At 37.7% G+C, this 20,719-nt stretch overlaps 1 protein-coding gene across 1 annotated transcript in view; it reads right to left on the reverse strand.

Moving 5' to 3' along the window:
- The window catches only part of CPLX1 (complexin 1), a 181,106-nt gene extending 169,149 nt beyond the window's left edge, over positions 1–11,957 (reverse strand). Inside the window, exons 1-2 of the mRNA XM_039344787.1 lie at positions 11,580–11,957; positions 9,589–9,703 (exon numbers count right to left, since the gene is read on the reverse strand). Coding sequence (XP_039200721.1) covers positions 9,589–9,619 — 31 coding nt within the window. The 5' untranslated portion in view covers positions 9,620–9,703; positions 11,580–11,957. The remainder of the gene's footprint in view (positions 1–9,588; positions 9,704–11,579) is intronic.
- Positions 11,958–20,719: the final 8,762 nt, after the last annotated feature.

Raw genomic sequence — 20,719 nt, forward strand, 5'->3', positions numbered from 1 at the left:
GCTTTAGAAAAATAAGGCAAATTTGATCCATGCATTCATTGACATTCCCAAAGAATTTCTAAGCTTTGTGGGTTAGGAGACCACATTCTTTTCTTTTCAGGAAAATTTGTCCAACATGACTTGATAATTTTAGGTTTAATAATGCTTCCTTCAATTCATTTATACATAAATGAAGCTCTAATTTTCTTTACCTTTTTAAGTCAGTTATAATATTGGCTATTTTTAGATAACTATATTTTCTGTTTTCCCAGTTCAGTCCTATGGAGGGGGCACAGATTTCTGCTCAAAAAAACAAAAATGAAGTTCACTGCTGAAACTGAATGGAGACCACCTGAGACCAGCCATTTGCTTACATTCAATAGATCAATGGGTGTAGAACATCATATTCATTCCTTGTAATTGCTTCACTCAAGACTTCCTTTTCTGCAAAGTAAACCTGTTTCATTGAAGCAGTACAATTTTACAGATGGGATTATATGGGTGATAATGGGCGGTGTGTGCGCGCGGTTGAGTTCTAGATAGAAAAGGCATTTATTTGCTCTACAAATTGGATCTACAAAATGTGAATGTGTGTATATGTATCTATCAAATTCTCCTCTTCAAGGAGACAGGCATATTCACTAAATGTAGGGGAAGGAGTGGTAGAATTTGTGGGCAGAGTTAAAAGAGGCATCAGCCTAGAATCCCTACATAGCTATAAACTACTGTATATCCAATCCTTCTTAAATTCTGATTACCCTTTAACTAATTCCTAGCAGGTGCTAATCATTAGTTAAGAATATTCCTGTGGACCTTCATGTGTGGACCTTCACTTGTGGACTAGATCTTTCTACCTGACACTAAGAGAATATATGACTCTATTCCCAGCTCAATTCATTATTTTCCTTCTCTCAGCCAGTCAAATTTCTGTATTCACAGGGTTGTTTTATTTATTTTTGCCTCCCATCTCCCCTAAAAGGTGATTCAGGGAGGACTTCTAAGGACCTCTCATTAGATTCTCCTTCCAAACACATGTGTTTCTGAATGTCCCCTGCTTCTTGTGCAGTTTAAATGAGTTAGGATCTGGCTGCCCAAGAATTGACTCTCAGAAAATAGCAACAGCACTTAGACATATATAACCCTTCATAGTGTCTTAGAGCCCTCTCTAGGTGGTTTACAGAGTCAGAAGACTGTCCCCAACGATTCTGGGTCCTCATTTCATTGACCTCGAGAAGATGGAAGGCTGAGTCAACCTTGACCTGGTCAGAATCGAACTGCTGGCAGTCGGCAAAATTAGCCTGCAATACTGCATTCTAACCATTGTACCACCACAGCTCTTAAAGTAAATAAATTTATTAGAGAAGCAATTCTAGCTGGGTAGGCTGACAAGGCGTACATCACAGCAGTTCTACCCTTATTAACCATGCCAGGTAGCCAAAGTTTCTACCAGAGCAGTAGCAGTAAGATGGCAAGCTATTCAAGGAGGCAAGCAATAGTCTGGATTGAAAGAGAAACTGGAACAGTTGAAGAAGTTCCCAAAAGACATATCCAGTTGATACACATGTCATGGCAATCATTTCAATTTTGAATTTACATATTACATGTATTACTGTAGCATATCTGTTTAAGAATATACCAAAATAGAGATAGCTTTGGTTATTTCTTTCTTACTTTATTTAACACCCTTTCCTTCTTCATTGTACAACCCTATTTTTTTTTTCTTTATTGTTTTAATTTAAAAGCAGAGTGCTGCCTTTAAACACAAATCTGGCTGAAGAGTAAGAAAATGCAAATGAAGTAGAAAAAATTCAGAACTAATCAACTTCAACAAGCAGGTATTTCTGTTTCATTTGCATTTCCTTACTCTCCAACCAGATTTGTGTTCAAAGGTAGCACTCTGCTTTTAAATTAAAACCATAAAAGAATTGTTTTATTTTTTTAAAAAAAATATGCAGTTGCACAATGAAGAAAGAAAGGCTATTAAATAAAGTAAGAAAGAATTAGGTAAGGGTGAAATTTCTTCTTGAAGCCATTTGGCTTGCTCACAATAAACAGTCAACTTAGATGGAGTTTTAATTTCTTCATTTTTTTAATTCCAGTGATTGCATTAATTAACAACAATGATGTCTGTACAACCTTTCATATATTTTTTTAAAAGAAATATATGTGAATTTTTGAGTCACCTTTCTACAATGTAATATAAGTATTACATAAAGGTGGAAGATAAGAGAGTAACCCCAAAAGAAAAAGTTAATTTTAAAGAAGTCTTGTATGTGGGTTACTCAGCAGCAACTATGCAATCATATCAACTATTCCAACCTCCCTCACATCATTAGAAAGATAATCTACTCAAAGGTATGAATTATAGAACAAGAAGCTCCTCAGATCACAATACTTTCGACCTCCCTATTCGACTTATACTTGGTGAAGGATAAGTTGAGTGAAGAATCCTAGTAACAAATGCTTTAAGAAGAGCATCTTCTTTTCAAGAAGACAGTGTCTATTTCTCTGCCTGATTTGATTAGGACAGTGTTTCTCAACCTTGACCATTTTAAGGCATGTGGACTTCAACTCCCAGAATTCCACAGCCAGCAATGCTGGCTGTGGAATTCTGGGAGTTGAAGTCCACATGCCTTAAAATGGTCAAGGCTGAGAAACACTGGATTAGGAGTTCAGATGCTCCAAGTGGTTTATCCTGCCATCTAGCAGGGATTTCATGTACTGTATTTGCTCACTGTGAATAAGCTCAAACAATGAACATTCATGAAGGGGAGAGGGATCAAAATACTGAAAGTGGTGTGCGATTGTTATTGCCTTTAACAAAAAGAGGCCCAAACAGCAACCTGGCCATGTTACCTATTTATACAAACTGTTCTCACCTGACTTACAATAAACATCACGAACCATTTAAAATCAGTATTATAAAATAGTTGATGAAAAACCAATGTGCAAAGCGGGTTGAGTCCAGCCATTAAAATCTAAGTGAAACATTAAAACTCCAATCAGAAGTGAAATAAAACTGGTCTATAAAAGAAAACAGAGTTAGGGCAAAACTTAAACCTTCTTTGACAGAGTGCTCCATAAATATGGATAAATATATAAATATATAAATATATACCCCCTGAAAAGACCTTGTGCCTTATATTTCTTTAATTGGCTGATATAAAGAATATATTAAAAGCAAATTTCTCTGCTTGAACTTATGAGTGAAGACGGATCTCTAGGCAAACTGGACTTTCAAACCTGCCAAGACAACATGGCTCATATGTTGCACAGACCATCTCAGTCCCCCACTTTGCTATCTTATCCTATGACTTTCAGAGAAAATACAATACAATTCCATAATCCAGAAATTAACTCCATTAAGAAACGCATATATCACTTTTCTTTATTTATACACTGGAAACAGTACATCATTACAAAGTGCACACACACAACTGCACCAAGAGAGAAAAGTAGTGCAGAAAGTGTATTCTACCAAATTGACTTAAAATTCAGGTTAGCATATGCTCTAGGCGCAATTAGAATTTAATTCCTCCTGTTGGTATCTTGTGCCCCTTTAGTTTCTTGTGCCAAGCTGATACTACCTTACTGAATGATTTCATGCCATTGAGTCTGCAGTCCATATATAAGAGAACGTGGGCATGTTTTTAGTTGCCACTTATCTCTCCAGCCAGATGTAGAGCCCAATGCCTCTTGGTTGCAGATGTGCTCTGTAATTGTAGTAGCCTCAGGCATCAAGTTTACAGTATAATATAAATACCTATTCACAAATAAGCTCCACTTAATTCAACCCAATTTATTTCCAACTCTGGCCTTACAGTGCCATCAAAGAGTGCCCAATTGCCTATCTTTTAATTTATATTAGGACTATATTTTTGTGCTATGAGAGAGAAATAGCAGCTGAATGGCCCACTTCAGACACACACAAAAATCTCTTGAACTTGCCCTCTATATTTTTCCAGTTTTCATCATTATTTTCTCAGTCAACTTTATAACCTTTCCTGACTAAAAGATCTTCTTCTTCTCCTTCTTCTTCTCCTTCTCCTTCTCCTTCTCCTTCTCCTTCTCCTTCTCCTCCTCCTTCTCCTCCTTCTCCTTCTCCTTCTCCTTCTCCTTCTCCTTCTCCTTCTCCTTCTCCTTCTCCTTCTCCTTCTCCTTCTTCTTCTTCTTCTTCTTCTTCTTCTTCTTCTTCTTCTTCTTCTTCCTCCTCCTCCTCCTCCTCCTCCTCTCCCTCATTTTTTCAACTTCCATTGCTCTAAATTTAAATAGCAACTACTGGGATGACATTGTTAAAAGACCAATATTGCTGCAAATAAATTCTGGAATTCTAACAGCCTGGCAGTTCTCAATAAAGTCAAGCTTCTAAGCAGGCTTGTCATTGTTTCTAGGTAATGACAAAATCACATTCTGTAATGCACATCAAAGGATTCAGCAGATTTAATTTGCTTTGTTTTATATTGGTGTGTTTATGCAGTGACCAAGTCCAACTACTTTGAAATTAGCTTATTTAAAATTGCCAAACAAATCAAAGGCAGCCTAACCTGTTATTATAACCTCAGCCTGATCCAAAGAGAGAAAATGCACTTTTATTTACAATGCATTTCCAGCCTGCGTTGTGAACATTGCCTCTCTGTCCTTTTTATTGATTCCCTGACTTAATTCACCAATTTCAGAATATTTGCAGACTAAAATTTGTACAAAGCATATTTTGAAGTGCTAATTTTTCTGCGAGAACTGTCTGGTGTAGAGGTTAAGGCAACAGATTAGAAAATAGGAGACTATTACATTACAACAATTTATATTACCTTCAACAAAATATAACACAATAGAGATATTTTTGGAAAGGGACATCAGGAAGAAATGAAATCTAAACACATTACAAGGCATACTTTTAAATAATGCATGTATCACCATAGTCAAAACAATACTTGTTTTTAAATTGGTACAGCAAGCAGTTTTCATGTTGATTCTTAATGAGTTTACTTAATATATACACAAAATTAAATATAGTGCATGTGCAGATTTCTAACCATTGGTTGTGCATGTCTACAACCAGCATGACTTTAAAGTAGTTCACATTTCTATATTTAAAATAGGTGACAATTTGGTTTGAGATAAGATGATAGAAACTTGATATCTCCCTCCCTATTCTCAACCTACCCCATTCCTCCCCATTCCTTTATATTAAGGATTGAAAAATCAATTTACAATGCATGTATTGCCAAAACAGATTGTATTGTGACACAGAGGAAGCTGAGAGTAGAGTTTGCACCACTGTTTACTTAAAAAATTATTACTAAAAATTATTTAGAAAGATGTAGAAAAAAGGAAATATGTATCAAGAATTGATGTGGTTGAAAAGCATTTAAAATAGATAAATGCATTTCTTAAAATGCATATTTTAGAGGAAAAGTGTATACACATTTTTAATCTAGGAAAATTTAATAAAATAAATGTAGATGATTGATATTTTTTTAAAAAATAATAATTGACTGGAATACTATGGGAAACCTAACACCATTATTCACCAGATACAGATAGATCACATATATATGGTAGTATATTCCATAGACTGTCAAATAAAAACCCCATAAATTATGTCACTAGCTTCAGGATAAAGTAGTGGGTTGGATTCAATCATGATTAGAATATATTTATTTTAAGTTTTATTGAGTTCATGGGGGTTACTGTAAGCATACTATAAGTAATTAACTCAACCCAATATACAAAAATGATATCTCTTACAATCTAAAATTCCTAGTGAAATCCAAGCAAGGCTGTTAGCCTCAGAAGAAAATCACAAGAAGACCAAAAGGCCTTAAAAAAAACCCCTCAGTTGTTGGATATAATTATGCAAAAGAGTCCATAGAAGAAAATGTTATGAAAAAAGAAATAATGAATAATTTTAAAAGCAATCTTCAGCACCAATGAATAGATATAAATTTATAGGTGTCAAATAATAAAATCAAGGCACAATATATCAAGAAGGACATGCTATGAATATCTTCAGTGATTTTATCACAATGATGAAAACAATACTATGTTTTTTTATCATAGCACAAGCTCCACCCCTTTGTATGTGAATACACAGTCACAATGTATGTATAAAAGGAGCAGTGCTTGCTAAAGTTTGACAGATTTATTATACTGATACTATACTTGGGTTTGGCTAGTCTAAAGAAAAGAAGAAATAGGGGAGACATGATAGTGGTATTCCAGTATTTAAGGGGCTGCCACAAAGAAGAAGGGGTCATGTTATTCACCAAAGCACCAGAGGGAAGGACGAGAAACAATGGTTGGAAACTGATCAAAGAGAGAAGCAACCTGGAATTAAGGAGAAACTTCCTAACACTGAGGACAATTAATCAGTGGAACAGTTTGTCTCCAGAAATCGTGGGCGCTTCATCACTGGAGATTTTTAAGAAGAGACTAGACAGTCACTTGTATGAGATGGTATAGGTTTCTCCTGCTTGAGCAGGGGGCTGGACTAGAACACCTCCAAAGTCCCTTTCAGCTCTATTCTATTCTGATTTTTTAAAAAATAAATTCTGTTCCTGGAACAGGCTTCTTTTCAAGCAGAATACTTTATCAATCTTCCTTAACAAAGTGCAAGGAGAGATTAAAGTGTAGTTCCCAGAAATTCCAGTTAGCATTAATTAAAAATGCTGGTAGATATAGTTAAGTGACACACCTGGAGGACGTAAGTTCCTCTTCTCTATTATTCCAATATTATCTTATTCCCTTTTAGGCTAGCACTACTACTTTGAAGAGTTCTATAATTTCCAGTGTAGTTTTCCTATCCTGCCCACTGAATGTGTGTTTATGTTCTTCAAGTTGTTGCACCCAGGAAGAACTCGATCTCATCTTTACCACCTCAGATTGCATCACCACAATTAAACCATTTTTCATTCTAGGAAGACACCTTCTTTTTGAATGTCAAGAAATAAAATCCTCATGGGAGAGCAAGAGTTACCTAGGCAGGTCGTAGACTCTCTTTCACTGCATGTGTTCAAGAATGGAGAATCACCTGTCAACATTCCTCTATTTGGGGTTCTATGGAACAGGAGGATCCATTCCTGGTCTAAATAGATCTACGATGGGATTGTGAAAATCCAACATCAGAAACATTTTTATTTGGAGGTTTATCCCTCTTTAAAAAAAAAAATCTTAGCAGTCTCCTCAATAGGTGTACTTGAAATTTCAGCAGTGAAAATAATGTCAGCATAAAATTTGAAAGGTTGCCGTGTTCAGTGATGCAATTGCTATATTTGCACTTCAACAGAATAAAAGGGAACATGGGAGTGCCCGAAAGCCCGTGACTTTTGGAACAAGGTTAAAAAAATGGCTAGAAGAAATACTAATGACAGAGGTAGAGCTAAAACCAGAACTCCTCTTACGAGGTATTACCACGCAGAAATACGATAAAGGGGCACTTTACTTAATGTTGCATATCTTCACGGCTGCCAGATTGGCCTACGCACAAAACTGGAGAAATAAAGAAATTCCAACAGAAGAAGAGATTCTACATAAAATCTTATCGTGTGCTGATATGGACAGGCTTACTATGGAATTAAAGGACAAGACAGAAACGGACTATTTTGAAATCTGGGACAAATTTTATTACTGGTACGAGTCAAGAGAACTGTTTGGGCTTTAAGTTAGTGTTAAGATTGTGGTATATAAAACTGTATGCTAGTATAGAGAGAAACAAATTTGAGACTGTATTATATAGGAAAACATGTATATATAAAGAGTAGGAATTATAAGTATGACAAGGAACAAATTGTTAGGATTATATATACTGGAACGACACGTTATGTCCTTTTTTGTTTTAACTGTTTTATTAATAAAAAAACTTTAAAAAAAACAGAATAAAAAGGAACAACCTCCCCCCCACACACACACAAAAATCATTATTGGCATTTTCCAGAAAAAAAGAATAGGGTTTAATGGACCCACTTCCTTACTACCTTGCTAATTCTTGGGCCAAGATACCAATCAGGAGACTGGTTTCCGGTATGCCTGTTTATCTCTGCAATGACCAAATTCAATGAAATATTTATGCTGATGGGGAGCCATGCAGGGAAAAGACCCTCCAGGGTCCATTGTCAGTCCTTTCCTATGGATGTAGTAGCTCTACCCATAAAAAGCTGAATCATGTTATGTACTTCCATTCCAAGAATGAGGTTCTTTCAAAGGAATTTGAATGAAATGAGATTTCTGCACCTAACTAGAGATATAATGGCAGTCAAACAAAATGGAAAATAAATATTGTTCTCTTACAGTTTTGAGGAGCTCACTATTCATTTATATCACTTGAAAATTTTTTTTTAAAAATGCTTATTTTCCTTGTATATAAGGCAAATTTAAATTGAATATAAATGAGACTGATGAAGTAAATAGCTTCTTAATGTGTTTACATTGCAAACTGCGTTCACACAGCATAACATAAACAACAGTCCTACCATTAACGGGATAAATCTTGAGGTGGAACAAAATCAAAACCAGCATGACTTGCAAACCATCTGAAAAACTGACTGAGTCTTTCAACTCAAGGCTTAATAGGATTTGGAAATGCCGATCAATGGAGGAGCATTTTAAAATATGCTCTATATAATGTACTGGAGGAGGTTGAAGGAGAAAGAGTCTACCATAAAGACACTCAAAATAGCAATGTCATCCAACAGTTTTCTCAGCTGCATTTTCTTATTCAGTCTCTGGATACCTTCTTTTTTCCATGACCCACAGATGTAATAGGACAACCATTAAAAGATTAGACAGTGACCGAAACAATTCACAAAAACTATCATTAACAAGCTGCACAGGATTTCTTATTGCAATGTTCCATGTCAATACATCCCTGTTATCAAAATTCCGAATGTTGCAGCTAGCAAACAACTTAAAAGCAGTTTGACTGATATGAATTTTCCTTAAGAACCTGGAGAAATTTTGAACTTGTTGGGTGAGCTAAAAATGTGTGCCAAGCCAGAGCCCTTTAGTTCTTTGTAAAATTAGGTTCGCTGTTATCCTGTTCCTTGAAGGAAAGCAGTTGTTTAACTTATTTAAAATGTTCAATCTTACACTGCAATTTTTTTCCTCTCCCATAATAAAATGTACACTTATTTGATTCATTTGGAGGAATCACTGGTGGACCCATAGTAGAAGAAATATATATTTCTGCATTCAGGGTAAATCATTCAGAAATGTTCATAGGCTTGACAGAGTTCTCACTACTGCCGCCTACTGGATTGAAAATTGAATAATGCAATAATGCTTCACCTACCTAAAACATAAATGATCTATGAAATTTTTAAAGTTTACACAATGTATTGGGAGAGAGGAAGGTAAAGGGGGAATGTAAATTGATTGTATATTCCACTTAGTAGTTTGGTGAGGCAGACCAAGGTTCTTTTCACCAAAACTGTCAATAGGAAATCTGCATTGTTCGCTATGTGAACTTCACTGCAGAGGAAAAGTCATGAATCCAGGTCATGCGCAACAGCACCCACCACATCAACTGGCTTTTGTCATATATATATCATGTTGACGGTTTACAATTCCTTCAACCCATTAAGCAATTACTCAATAACACAATTTAATTCTTACCTCCTAAAGCTTGTTTCATTACAAATTCCATGATGATGGCTTTAGATTCCTTCCCACCAGAGCAGTTCTCACATGCAAGTCAGGTGGAGACAAATTCCTGAGGTTTAGCCTGCAGCTGAATTCACAAAGCAAGTGAGAAAAAGCATTAGGGTGGCTAGAGCTCTCTTTCTTAGTCCTACTGCAATGGAGCTACTTGTCTTTTAAGAAATCTGCTAGGTTGAAAACCCTTGGTGTATATGCATACAGAAAATGCACACAGCATGTCTCACACCGAAGTTAGTTGCTCAGGCTTTGGATAGCTAGAATGTGTAACATAATCTGTGAAATGCACTTTAGGAAGGCTGATAAATGGTATAATGTTGTGCTGCTATATTATCATGGGATAGCCTGAATTTATAGGGAGTAAAATCGGAATTTAGGTACTATTTACTCTGACTTTTGCAATAAAAGAAAATAAATCCCAGTAGAATTTAGTTTTTTTTTTTTTTTTAAAAAAAAGCCAGATGAACATGGGTATTTTCTCTATCTTAATCAATTTTCCAAACTGACTATTTCATGGGATTTTCCTGACTTCTTTTTCCATTTTTTTCAGATTGTGCTATTATAAGGAGCCCTAAAGTTCAATGCAAAAATCATAGGATTTAGTTCTTTCCTATCTGACACAAAGTTAAACTTCAGTCATCCTGAGGGGTTGCTTGAGAAAATGCCCAGAAGTGGGGAAGGGATAGCACTTCAAAACGGAGGCAGTCTGGGGGGCATTTGAAGGTTGAAGTGCTGATGCTCTTGGAATTCTCAGCAGCAGCCTTCTCTGCTAGTAGCTTCTAATGGCCAGCCTCATCTGCATCACTCGCTAGAACAATCACTCTAGTCAAACTAGTTAAACACCAAATAAATGTTAAAATATGCCATTATTTGAAACTGACATCACTATCACAAATGCAAGGGAGAGCTAAAAGCTAGGCTAATCATCTCTCTCCTCCAAAACACACAGATTTTCATACATATCTTTATAACATCGTTCAGAAGTTTTCTTTGGACTAGCACAATGGATTTGATTATAGTCATTGTGGCACAGAATTTCAGATTGTAGCAACAAAGTTAAGGCAGTGAACTTGCAAATCAATGTTATTATGAATTCTCATGCACAAAACTCCAAAAGTAGATAAGTCTATAAAAAAGGAATACGAAATTTAGCCAATGATATCCCTTCTCCCATGATTCTGCAGAGAGAATAAAACATACTACAAATTATTCCAAAGCAAAGCAACAATGATTAAATCTAACTTAAAAAGAATGCAACTGAAAAGACCTAATTAAGATACATTTTCCCAAAAAAGAAAGGAAAGAGGACCTAGTGAGATTTTATAAAGAGGAAATATAGTGCTGCACCAATTAACCATTTTGTAGCTGAAAACTTCTGTGACTGAAGAATTATACATTAGTGGTGGGGTGGATCAGTTCCTGCACCAAAGAGGTACATGTTTCAAATTCCAACGAGGTTGTAGTGACACTACATACATCACCATCACCACTGCAAATAACAATTGGGGTGGAAGTTTTTGTTTTGCTTAAGGCATTAAAATAATAATGTATCATTAGAGAGTGTCACGGGAAGCCCACTGCCAGTGCCTGCAGCTCCACTTTTGAGAGGCTTTTATGTGCACTATATACACTAAATCACTGTCCCATAGAGCCATCACGATACTTTCCCAATTCTTCTGCACAGTCAGCTACCAATTTATGCAATCATAAAGTCAAGCAAACCACCACCACCACTGTACAGCGAGAGAGGGGAAATTCCGACTCCGTGGGGCTGCTCTGAACAACAAGGTATTTGAAGGAGAAGAAAGAGAGTGATCAGCACCAAGGACACTTCCTCGCATCCGAGCGGTATAACTAAAGATACGCTACAGAACAATATGAAAGCATCAGCACCCTGGACAGCATCGTCCCTTTTTAAAGATGGGGTTTGGGATGTGCGGAGGGGGTACCTTTCTCGGTGGCTGCGCTCCAGCAGTTCCGCGTTCCCTTTAAGTCGCAGCTAAGGCAAAAAAGCTGCTTTTCCTCTTTTCTCAGCAGATCAAGCTGTGGCCGATTCCATGTGTGCCTCAGAAGCTAAAGCTTCTGTTTGAAGGATATAGGAGCGGACGTAAGAAGTTCTCTCCTTCCAATAGGGTTCGGGCGCGACCGTGAGCCAGTAGCGGAGAACGAACGAGCCCACAGTGCCTTTACTTTCACTACTCCCTCTTTTTATCACGGGATTTCCGGACCATCCCACTGACACTATTCCCTCCTTACACACAACGACGGCTCTGTCCTCCTCCTCCTCTTCTTCTTCCTCCTCCTCCCGCTCTACCGAGGCTGCTGGATCGGCATTTCTCGCATAGCATTCGCCGATGCCTCCCCCCCCCCCCCAGACACACACTTGCGCCACTCCACCATCCCATGGAAAGGGGTTGCAAAAGCTTATAGCAACTCCTCTTGCCGCAGGAATCTGCCTATCTCATACCTACAGGCGGGGATAAGGGGAAACGGCTGGGAAGGTGGGGAGGGGGGGACCTAGGGTAACCTATAACCTGAACTCTTTATTTTTATTTTATTTTATTTAAAAAAACTTGTTTTAACAGGGCAGGGTTGAAAGGCGAGAATAGATCATTTACTGAGCGGAACACATCTTCTATTTTCTTTAATAGCTTGCGGGACTAGAAGTGGGGGGGGGAGGAAGGGCAGGGGGAGCCAAGTCAGCAGTTTTTGTGCAAAGCCTCTCGGAAGCCACGCGCGATTACTCTGCGTTATGTTCTCGGGAGTCTCAACATCTGGCACGGAAAAGAAAGCTAGGATAGAAAAGAAGAAGAAACAAAAAAATAAAAGCTGGAGATGAATATAGAAAGCCTGGAAAGCCGGTTACAGAGAGGGCCTTCTGATGCATTACGGAAGGATCCCCCTTGAGCTGCTGCTGATGGTGTAACGATTTCGCAGCGTGCTTTGCCTCGCCCCTCCCATCCCCACGTTCCTTCCCCAAAGGGGCGTCTGAAGGTTAACGGTACAGTATGGCTGTTATTTGAGGTTTGTCAAGCTGTCGAGACGCAGCCTTTCGCGGGGCGTGTCAAAAAAACAAAGTAAACCAGGACGGGAGAATGCCTGGCTCAGAAAAGAAGGGGGCAGGAGAAACAAAAAGAAAGAAAGACCCCCCCTCCCAACCGGGGTGGGGGGGAAGCTGGTTGAAAAAAACGGTGGGTGCTTCTGAGTTGGGCGGGGAGTTTTTCCGTCCTTCAGTGGAACTCTCCTCGCCGCAGACCTTCTCTCTCCAACCCCCCCCCAATCAAAATACTGCAATCGGGTTGTCATCCTGACTCTGCTGCAGACCCGGTCAGCTGATGCAGCCTCCCAAAGGCTCCCGAGGTACCTCTGTTCTTGCATGACGGGAAGGAAGCGATCCGAAGAGGCTGTAGCAAGGTGCGGGAGGCGACAGGGAGGGAGCTATAGCCGGAATGACCAGGAAGCAGTCCAGTTACAAAAGGCCCTTGAAGCCCGTGGAGACGGCACGGGAGAGGATCGTTGCTAGAAGGCAGAGAGAGAGAGAGAGAGAGAGAGAGAGAGAGAGAGAGAGAGAGAGAGAGAGAGAGAGAGAGAGAGAGAGAGAGAGAGAGAAGCGGGCGCTGCGCCTCCAGCTGGATTCAAGGTCAAAAAAAGGAAAACCCAGGGTCGCACCAGTAGAAAAGGGAAGAGAGTGAAAGGCTTGGGTGGGGGAACCTGCAAAACCCGATCGTAGCCTTTCTTGCTCAGTACGGCTTACTTACTCCCAGGTAAGCATTATAGCATTATGTGGCTTGGCAGCCGGTCACTTTCAGAAGAGGTTTCCATCCCCCCCCCCCAAAGAAAGCTATGAGGATTTGTATGGCATTTTTTTTTTTAAAAAAAAGAAGAAAGTTGGGGTATCTTAAAGATTAATAAATAGTTTTCTCCTTAACATATTGCAGCGTTTAAAGGATGATCTAAATAGCGATCCACAAAACTTTCCACTATAATTCATTCATTTGCCTTTAAAGCAACACAGGATCCTTGTTTTTCTATTCAAATGTGTTATATTCTTACTCTTCCACTTTCCTCTTTTCCCTGGGGCTGACTGCATATCTCCTCCTCCCAATTTTGGGTTCTTTTGATGACCAAAGCATCCATAAAAAGGGTGGCAGATCAAGCGCTAACAGACCTGAATTACATTTCAGTTCAATCCACATGAATTTACCCATCACTCTGAAAGCAAGCCTGGATGGCATAATTTTTTTATGCTGACCCTGCTAGTGTTCAAACAGAGAGAAATTATGTGGTAAGTGAGGGTCCTGATACTTTATTTTTCAATAATATCCCAGCCTAACATACATTGTTAAAACAAGATCAAAAGCACTAAATCGTACAACCCCATCACCAAATCACATCAGTGCCTGTACTGAAAGCGATGGAAGCCGAAACAGAAGATGATCCTTACCCTAACCTGAACCGTGTGATCTCTAAGCTATTTACAAGAAACTGTACACTAAACTAGTTGCATGCATGAACTACATTACAGGTAATCCTCAATTTATGACCATGGTTGAGACCAGCATTTCCATTGCTAAGCAAGACAGTTGTTAAGTAAGTCATGCCTGAGTTGACAACCTTTTTGCCACTGTTATTAAGCAAATCACTGCGTTTGTTAAGTGAATCATGTGGTTGTTAAGTAAATCTTGCTTCCCTGATTGGCTTTGCTTGTTGGGAGCGGGCTGGGAAATGGCACTGGTGTGATTTCAGAACACTCCCACTGTCACAAATGCATACCAGTTGCTCAGTTTTTGATAACATGACTGTGAGGATGCTGCAACAATCGTTAAGTGCGAGGACCAGTCACAATCCACTTTTTAAAATACTTTTCTAACTCTAAATGGTCACTTAACAAATCCTTCTAAGTTGAGGACTCTCTGTACTTGATTTATCAGGAACAGATGACTTATATGTGAACAGGTGTCATTGAAGGTCACTATATTTAAAATTGATGTGAAGCACTTGTGTGTAAGCTGTGTTTCCACCTAATGTAGTGTCTTCTACATATGCCAGATGTCTATGGAGATTCTCAGTCATCCAGGTCCATGGTTGACTCAAATGTCTTCAAGCAAAAACAAAGTCCAGTTGCCTTTTGAAAAAGCACCTTTGGTACATATGCCAGACTTCAATTCCTATAATTTCAGGACCTTAGGAAATCAATAATTCTAAATAGGGCCAGTCAGGATAAGACTCTTTTGTCTTCCTGATGAGGAATCATTTGTATTAAGTAATTTGCAAATATTTTCTAATCCCCCAAATAATGTATGCTCAAAAATGTATGTGCTTCAATCCCCCAAATGATCTTTCTCAGGGGTCAGAAGGCCAGTTGGTGAAAATTGCCGCCCCGAAAATATAATTGTTCAAGTAGTTATACTTTTCTGAATTTTGAAAAGAGATCTTCTGAAAAAAAGCAAAACAAAGTTACACCCAAATATAAATATCACATAAAAATGAAAAAAAAAATTAAACCCAAAACTTTATATTGGAAAAACTAGACTAAATGTGCATGAAATTTGATAAATACGCTTGGAAAAATAATATATTTCAGCATATACAGCTCACATATATGGATGCAAGATTCATTAAAAAAAATTCAGGCAGACTTTAAAAAAAAACACAAATGAATGTGAAAATAAATTGACTTAAATAGAGATGTGAGAAATGCAGTTTGACAATCCCATCAGCCCTAAAAATAATTTCAGTTTTTATCTAAAAAGATGCAAAACACTCAGACCTCCAAAATCTAAGGCAAGCTGGCTGAGGAATTATGGGAGTTGAAGTCTACAAGTCATAAAAGGACCAAGTTTGAAGACCCCTGCTCTACACTATACAGTAATGACCAAAACAGTGGTCTAATGATTAGAGGTGTCACCCGTGTTTTTCAGCCAGTGACAACTCTTCAAATCCTTGCTTGCTTAGCATGGTAGCAGCAAATTGACTCACTTCAGATGATATTGTGCTGTAGTTCCTTATCACAGAGTCTCTTCCTTGTAAATAAGAGGAACTATTTGGCTTCCCAGAAGCTGAACAATGAGAAGGCCACTCCAACTATGTGGAAGAAATGGCATTGTTTAACGTAACACCTTAAAATTGGAAGCCTCTTTTGAGTTCAGAGATGGAAGACTTCCCTTGTTTTTTCCATGTGTGTTTCCGTTTTCCATATCTTTACAGAAGTTATTGTAATGCTGTTTTTTGTCTCTTATAAAAGTTCTCGGACATTCTTTATTAAGTTCCTTTCTTAATTTTTTTGGCTTTCTTAACTTTGGCTTCTCTTTCCTCATGGCAATTCCACAGTTCTGACATCCAGTTTGGTTTCTTCACCTTTGACAGTCTTTTTTCGTATTCATCACTAACAACTTTGATCAGTTTATTCCAGTTTATCAATCAATGAGGTTCAGGACTGCAAAACAATTCCTGATGTTTTCTTTGAAAATAGTGGTTATATGCTCAAGATCATATTGTGGGAATGACTTGGCTTTTCTTCTTCTTCTTCTTCTTTAGCTTCCAAGATAAATTTGCACATGATCAGTACACACAATTAGCTCCTGGCCTTATTTTTGGTACCATAATTGAGCTCTTTCAACTGCTTTTAGCAATAACATTGTCCATTTGATTTCTGTATACCCCTTCAAGATACCAGGATGGTGGAGATGAAGGTATTGTCTTCCTACTGTACAGGAGTTACTGTTCACAGTAAGCCTCTTCATTTTTAAAAAGTTTAAGGAGAACAGCAGAAAAAAGAAGAACAACGGAGGAAAACAATCATTAAGTCACTATGGTAAGATGGGAGAAAGAGATTTTGAAAGGTCCTTGATTTTTAAATATATAGAATGGAGTGGACAACCCAAGTTTAATAGACTACAGATTCCCCCTGTGTTTAGGCTATGATCATCTGTTACAGTCTATATTTAGTATCCTACTTTATTAATCTTTCCAACCCCAAAAAAGAGCAGAAGGGACTACAATTCTACTGCTGTCCCCCTGGGATGCTGTCATATCAATATAATGCTTCCCAAAGGCTTCAGTGACCAAATGAAACACAAATAACATTGAAAGCACAGCTTTAGCTATAAAAAGGTGGTCCACCCCTGGGCTAAGAAGATTCTGACAAGTTAATAACTTCTCAATCAGATTAAGGAGAATCTTTTTTTTTTTCACAGACATAAAGCAAGCCAAGTGCCAAAAAGATGGGAGTTCTTAAGATTGCTTTGATGTTATATTCTGGACTATGGCTATGTTATCTTTCCCCACTGCAGGGAAATGCCTTTCACTAAGCTATATAACTGCTGGCTGAAAATAATAGGAGGAGGATGCTGGGTGGAAGTGATGGAACCGGTAATCTGGCACATTAAGAAAGTGGCACCGACAAGGCTTTAACCATTATGCACAATAACATTCACAATTCATATATCTTGAAGAAGAACTTTAAAATTCTAAGTAAAAGATATAAACAAAAGGCAAAATGCCTCCTGGTATTAAAAAAAGAAAGAAACTAAATAAAATAGCCTGCAGCCATGAAGCCATGGACAGTTTATCTGTGTGGCTTTAGTGAGCTTAGATGGCTTATAAACAAAGACATAATGTGAGTTAGTTCTGATGGATAGAAATGCAGACTTTCTTATATAAAAGCCACCAGAAACTTTTAGGGGAAACAAATAACCCATGTCACTTTAAACACCATGCTTTTTATGGGAGCATGTTTACAGAGTCAGAGTGAGTGAATAACTATCCATCCATCCAAAGCATGCCACTAGTGGTCCAATTAGTAAATAGCCAAGCAGAATATCCATTCATGTGTATAGTTGTGCATGAAGCATTCTCATTCATATTTCAGTCACCTACTTATCTTTGCCATTTTCCTCCATTCAGGCTTAAAAATAGCCTAGCAGTTGATACATGCACAATGCCATCATTAGGAAGGCAAACACACCACAAATATCCACTCAATTATTTTCTGGAAACCTAAGCCACATTTTACCATGATAGAATATGCTCTCAGAATTCCAGAAATGCTCTCAAAGAGTTAGAGACAACTTCCTATTGACTTCCTCCTGGTGAAACCAGACGTATCTAGAGGACAGACCATCCCTGTTGGCAAATGAAATACATCCATTTCCTCTCTCGGAAAAGACAAGGAGTCCTACTAAGAGATGAGAACTAAAACTGCATCTTCTCCCTGAGAACTCTGAATCTCCACTGGCATTCTGCAAACTCTCTTTGATTACTGTCTCCTGTACAACTGGCATTTCTACCTGAGTTGGCCCCTTCCAACCTCACCTACTCCTTCTATATATCTCCACCCTAATTTCTATTTATTAGCAACAGAAGGGGTTATTCTTGCATACATGCAAGGAAACAGATTTTAAATAAGATGGATTTCAGGACAGCAAATCGGGCTGCAATGCAATTGTATGGAAATTGTACTTAGTGAAGCTTACATTCCTGAGATGAACACACGAATCCAGCAGGAAGCTGGGAGAGGAATCCATTAGAATTTTACGCATTGTGCATACAGAGGTCTCCGAAATGAACTTAATAATTGAGTGTGACAATTAATATACATGAAACCCTAGAATCGTCTTGTTTGCCAAGTTAGAACAGAATTAATTTTTACGCAGGCTGAAACACCATGAATAATCTGCAAAGATTACCTTTATTTAGCAGGTTACTTCTACAATGGTGAGTTTCAGGTCAATGACAAAGAAACGCAGTAATGGAGATGGACCAAACTAAGCCAATTTGAATATGTATCTGGGCAAAGTTTCAGAATTAAGTTTAACATGTATTTGGTCATTGCATTAAAAGGCCATGAATGCTTATGAGTTGCCATTTGTAAATTTTCAGCCCTTCCACTTCAGATAGTTGCTTTCATCAAGCCATTTCAGGGTGTGTGCTTTGTTTCTGAATGATACATATTTGAAAATCAAAACTTGAATTCCTATTAAGGGGAAATTTTTCAGCCCCAGTTCAAATACTTAAGATCTCTGGGCAGTCCTTAGGAAATGTTGGTCTTGATAGTCTCTAAAATGAATTGCCACATGGTGCCAACCGTGCTGTTATCATACACTAATCTGTTACTGCATGTTATTAATAACATATTGTGCTTCAGATTCAAGAAATAACTATTCATATAAACCTCACACGAAATATAAGGTTAAATGTTATATTGCATGGCAAGTATTTAATTTTTTTTAAATACATGAATGGTTTTAATGGAAAATGGGGGAGGAATTGTTCCAGAGGACAGTACTTACAGAGCAACCATTCAGGTAACAATAAATGTGTATTCAGCTAAACTACTACATTAAACGATGATAATGTGTTTTGAAGACCCCAGTGCATTATGATAATCTATGTCGTAAGCTATCCAGTACTTTTGTTGTATAGCCTCTCTATAGAGCTAGTTTAACAAATAATTTTAACTTCATAACTTCACGTACAATTTGAAGCCAACATGTATGTTACTGTACCAATGTTTCATGTTAATGGCTGATATGAATTAAAAAATATACCAAAAAAAAAATTGAAGGGGAAGCCAATTATCAACCTTAACAGGAGAAGAGCCATGTACAATAGCCCAGAATCAGGAGTCTGATAGCAGAATGTAGCATGGCAACTTTTAATATGAGCTTGTCTCATGCAGGGCCACCTGATGTGGTTTCAGAACATTCTGGTTCTGAGATTGTAATAAATATAGACAAGAATGTGTAGGAGTCCTTCATAAGTCAAATAGTTTTTTTTTTCAGGAGTCTAGTTTTAAATATTATTTCTTAGATTAATATTCTGCTTTTCCTCTAAAAGCTATGCAAAAACAACAACAACAACAACAACTCGGGAGCCTGGTAACATCATTTCAAACTGACAAATTTTTATTAAAAAATGTAAGCATATTTTTGTTTGTCTGCAAAAGTGCTACCAGAGTCCTGATTCTGGGCTACTGTACACTTCTCCTGTAAGGTTGATAATTGGTTTCCCCTTCAATTTCTTTTTCTCACAAAAATAATCCAACAGGATGAGCTAAAATATGACAGGGCCAAACTCTCTCAGCACTTCAGCATTTCTCCATATGGGCTTGTCATTATCCTTAATGTTCCTCAGTAATCATAAATGGGCCTGGGGAGAAAACTCCGTCATAATCTGAGAATCATGCTGTGAAGCTGAATGGATGCAGATACAAAGGAAAAGGTTTTTATTTATATTTATAGTGCTCACTTAAACTCCACAATTGGCTTCCACATCATGTATGGATGAAGACCAGACTTTTGGAGTAGTTAGACATTTTCATATATTGCTTTGATATCACATAGTATTCAATTTCTAACATAAGAGTAGGTTTAACTTTACAAAAAAAATTGTACTTTGGTAATATTCATGTGATTCAACACCCACTTTAGGGGGGAAAATGTCATATCACATTTTTGTGTGTGATACCACACTTGCAAAAAATCCATTTAAGATTATAGTTGTTTGATGTTTTCTGTCAACTTACCAAGCCAAAAGACAATTATATTGAATTCCCCAAAGGACTGGGCTACAGTTCAAAAAATAAAGGTGCTAATTTGGATGACTAAATGGAAAAGCTGGCTTTCAAAGAAACAAACAAAAAAAAAAGATTGACAGGTGGATTAAAAAGCAAATTAGATAGATTCACGAAGAGGGCCATCAACAGATCTCTTTATATTGTAAGGAATGTAGATGTGGAGACCCATTACATTCATATCACGCTCCTAAGCTCTAGGTATTTGAATTGGCCTTCATGGAGCATGGCTGTTCCTTTTTATTTATAGGAGTTGTTGATGAGTGCCTGAGTGGATGCTTGTATTCATAAATTCTGTCAAAGAATTTCTTGTGTACTCTGACAACAGAGTTCAAATAGAAAGCTTGCTGTACTTCAATAAACTTTGTGACTATAGAAGATGCATCTCATCCACTCTTTGAAATATTTCCATCTGGAGATGCCCATGTCTGAATGTAAGCACTTCTGCATGCAAAGCTCTAAGAACAGACAACCTGAGTCCCTCGGTGGTTTGGTCCTCACCAGTCACTAGGTTTC

The sequence above is a fragment of the Crotalus tigris genome, unplaced genomic scaffold (assembly GCF_016545835.1).
Source record: "Crotalus tigris isolate CLP2741 ecotype Arizona unplaced genomic scaffold, ASM1654583v1 scf7180000017939.2460400, whole genome shotgun sequence".
Taxonomy (NCBI): Eukaryota; Metazoa; Chordata; class Lepidosauria; order Squamata; family Viperidae; genus Crotalus; species Crotalus tigris.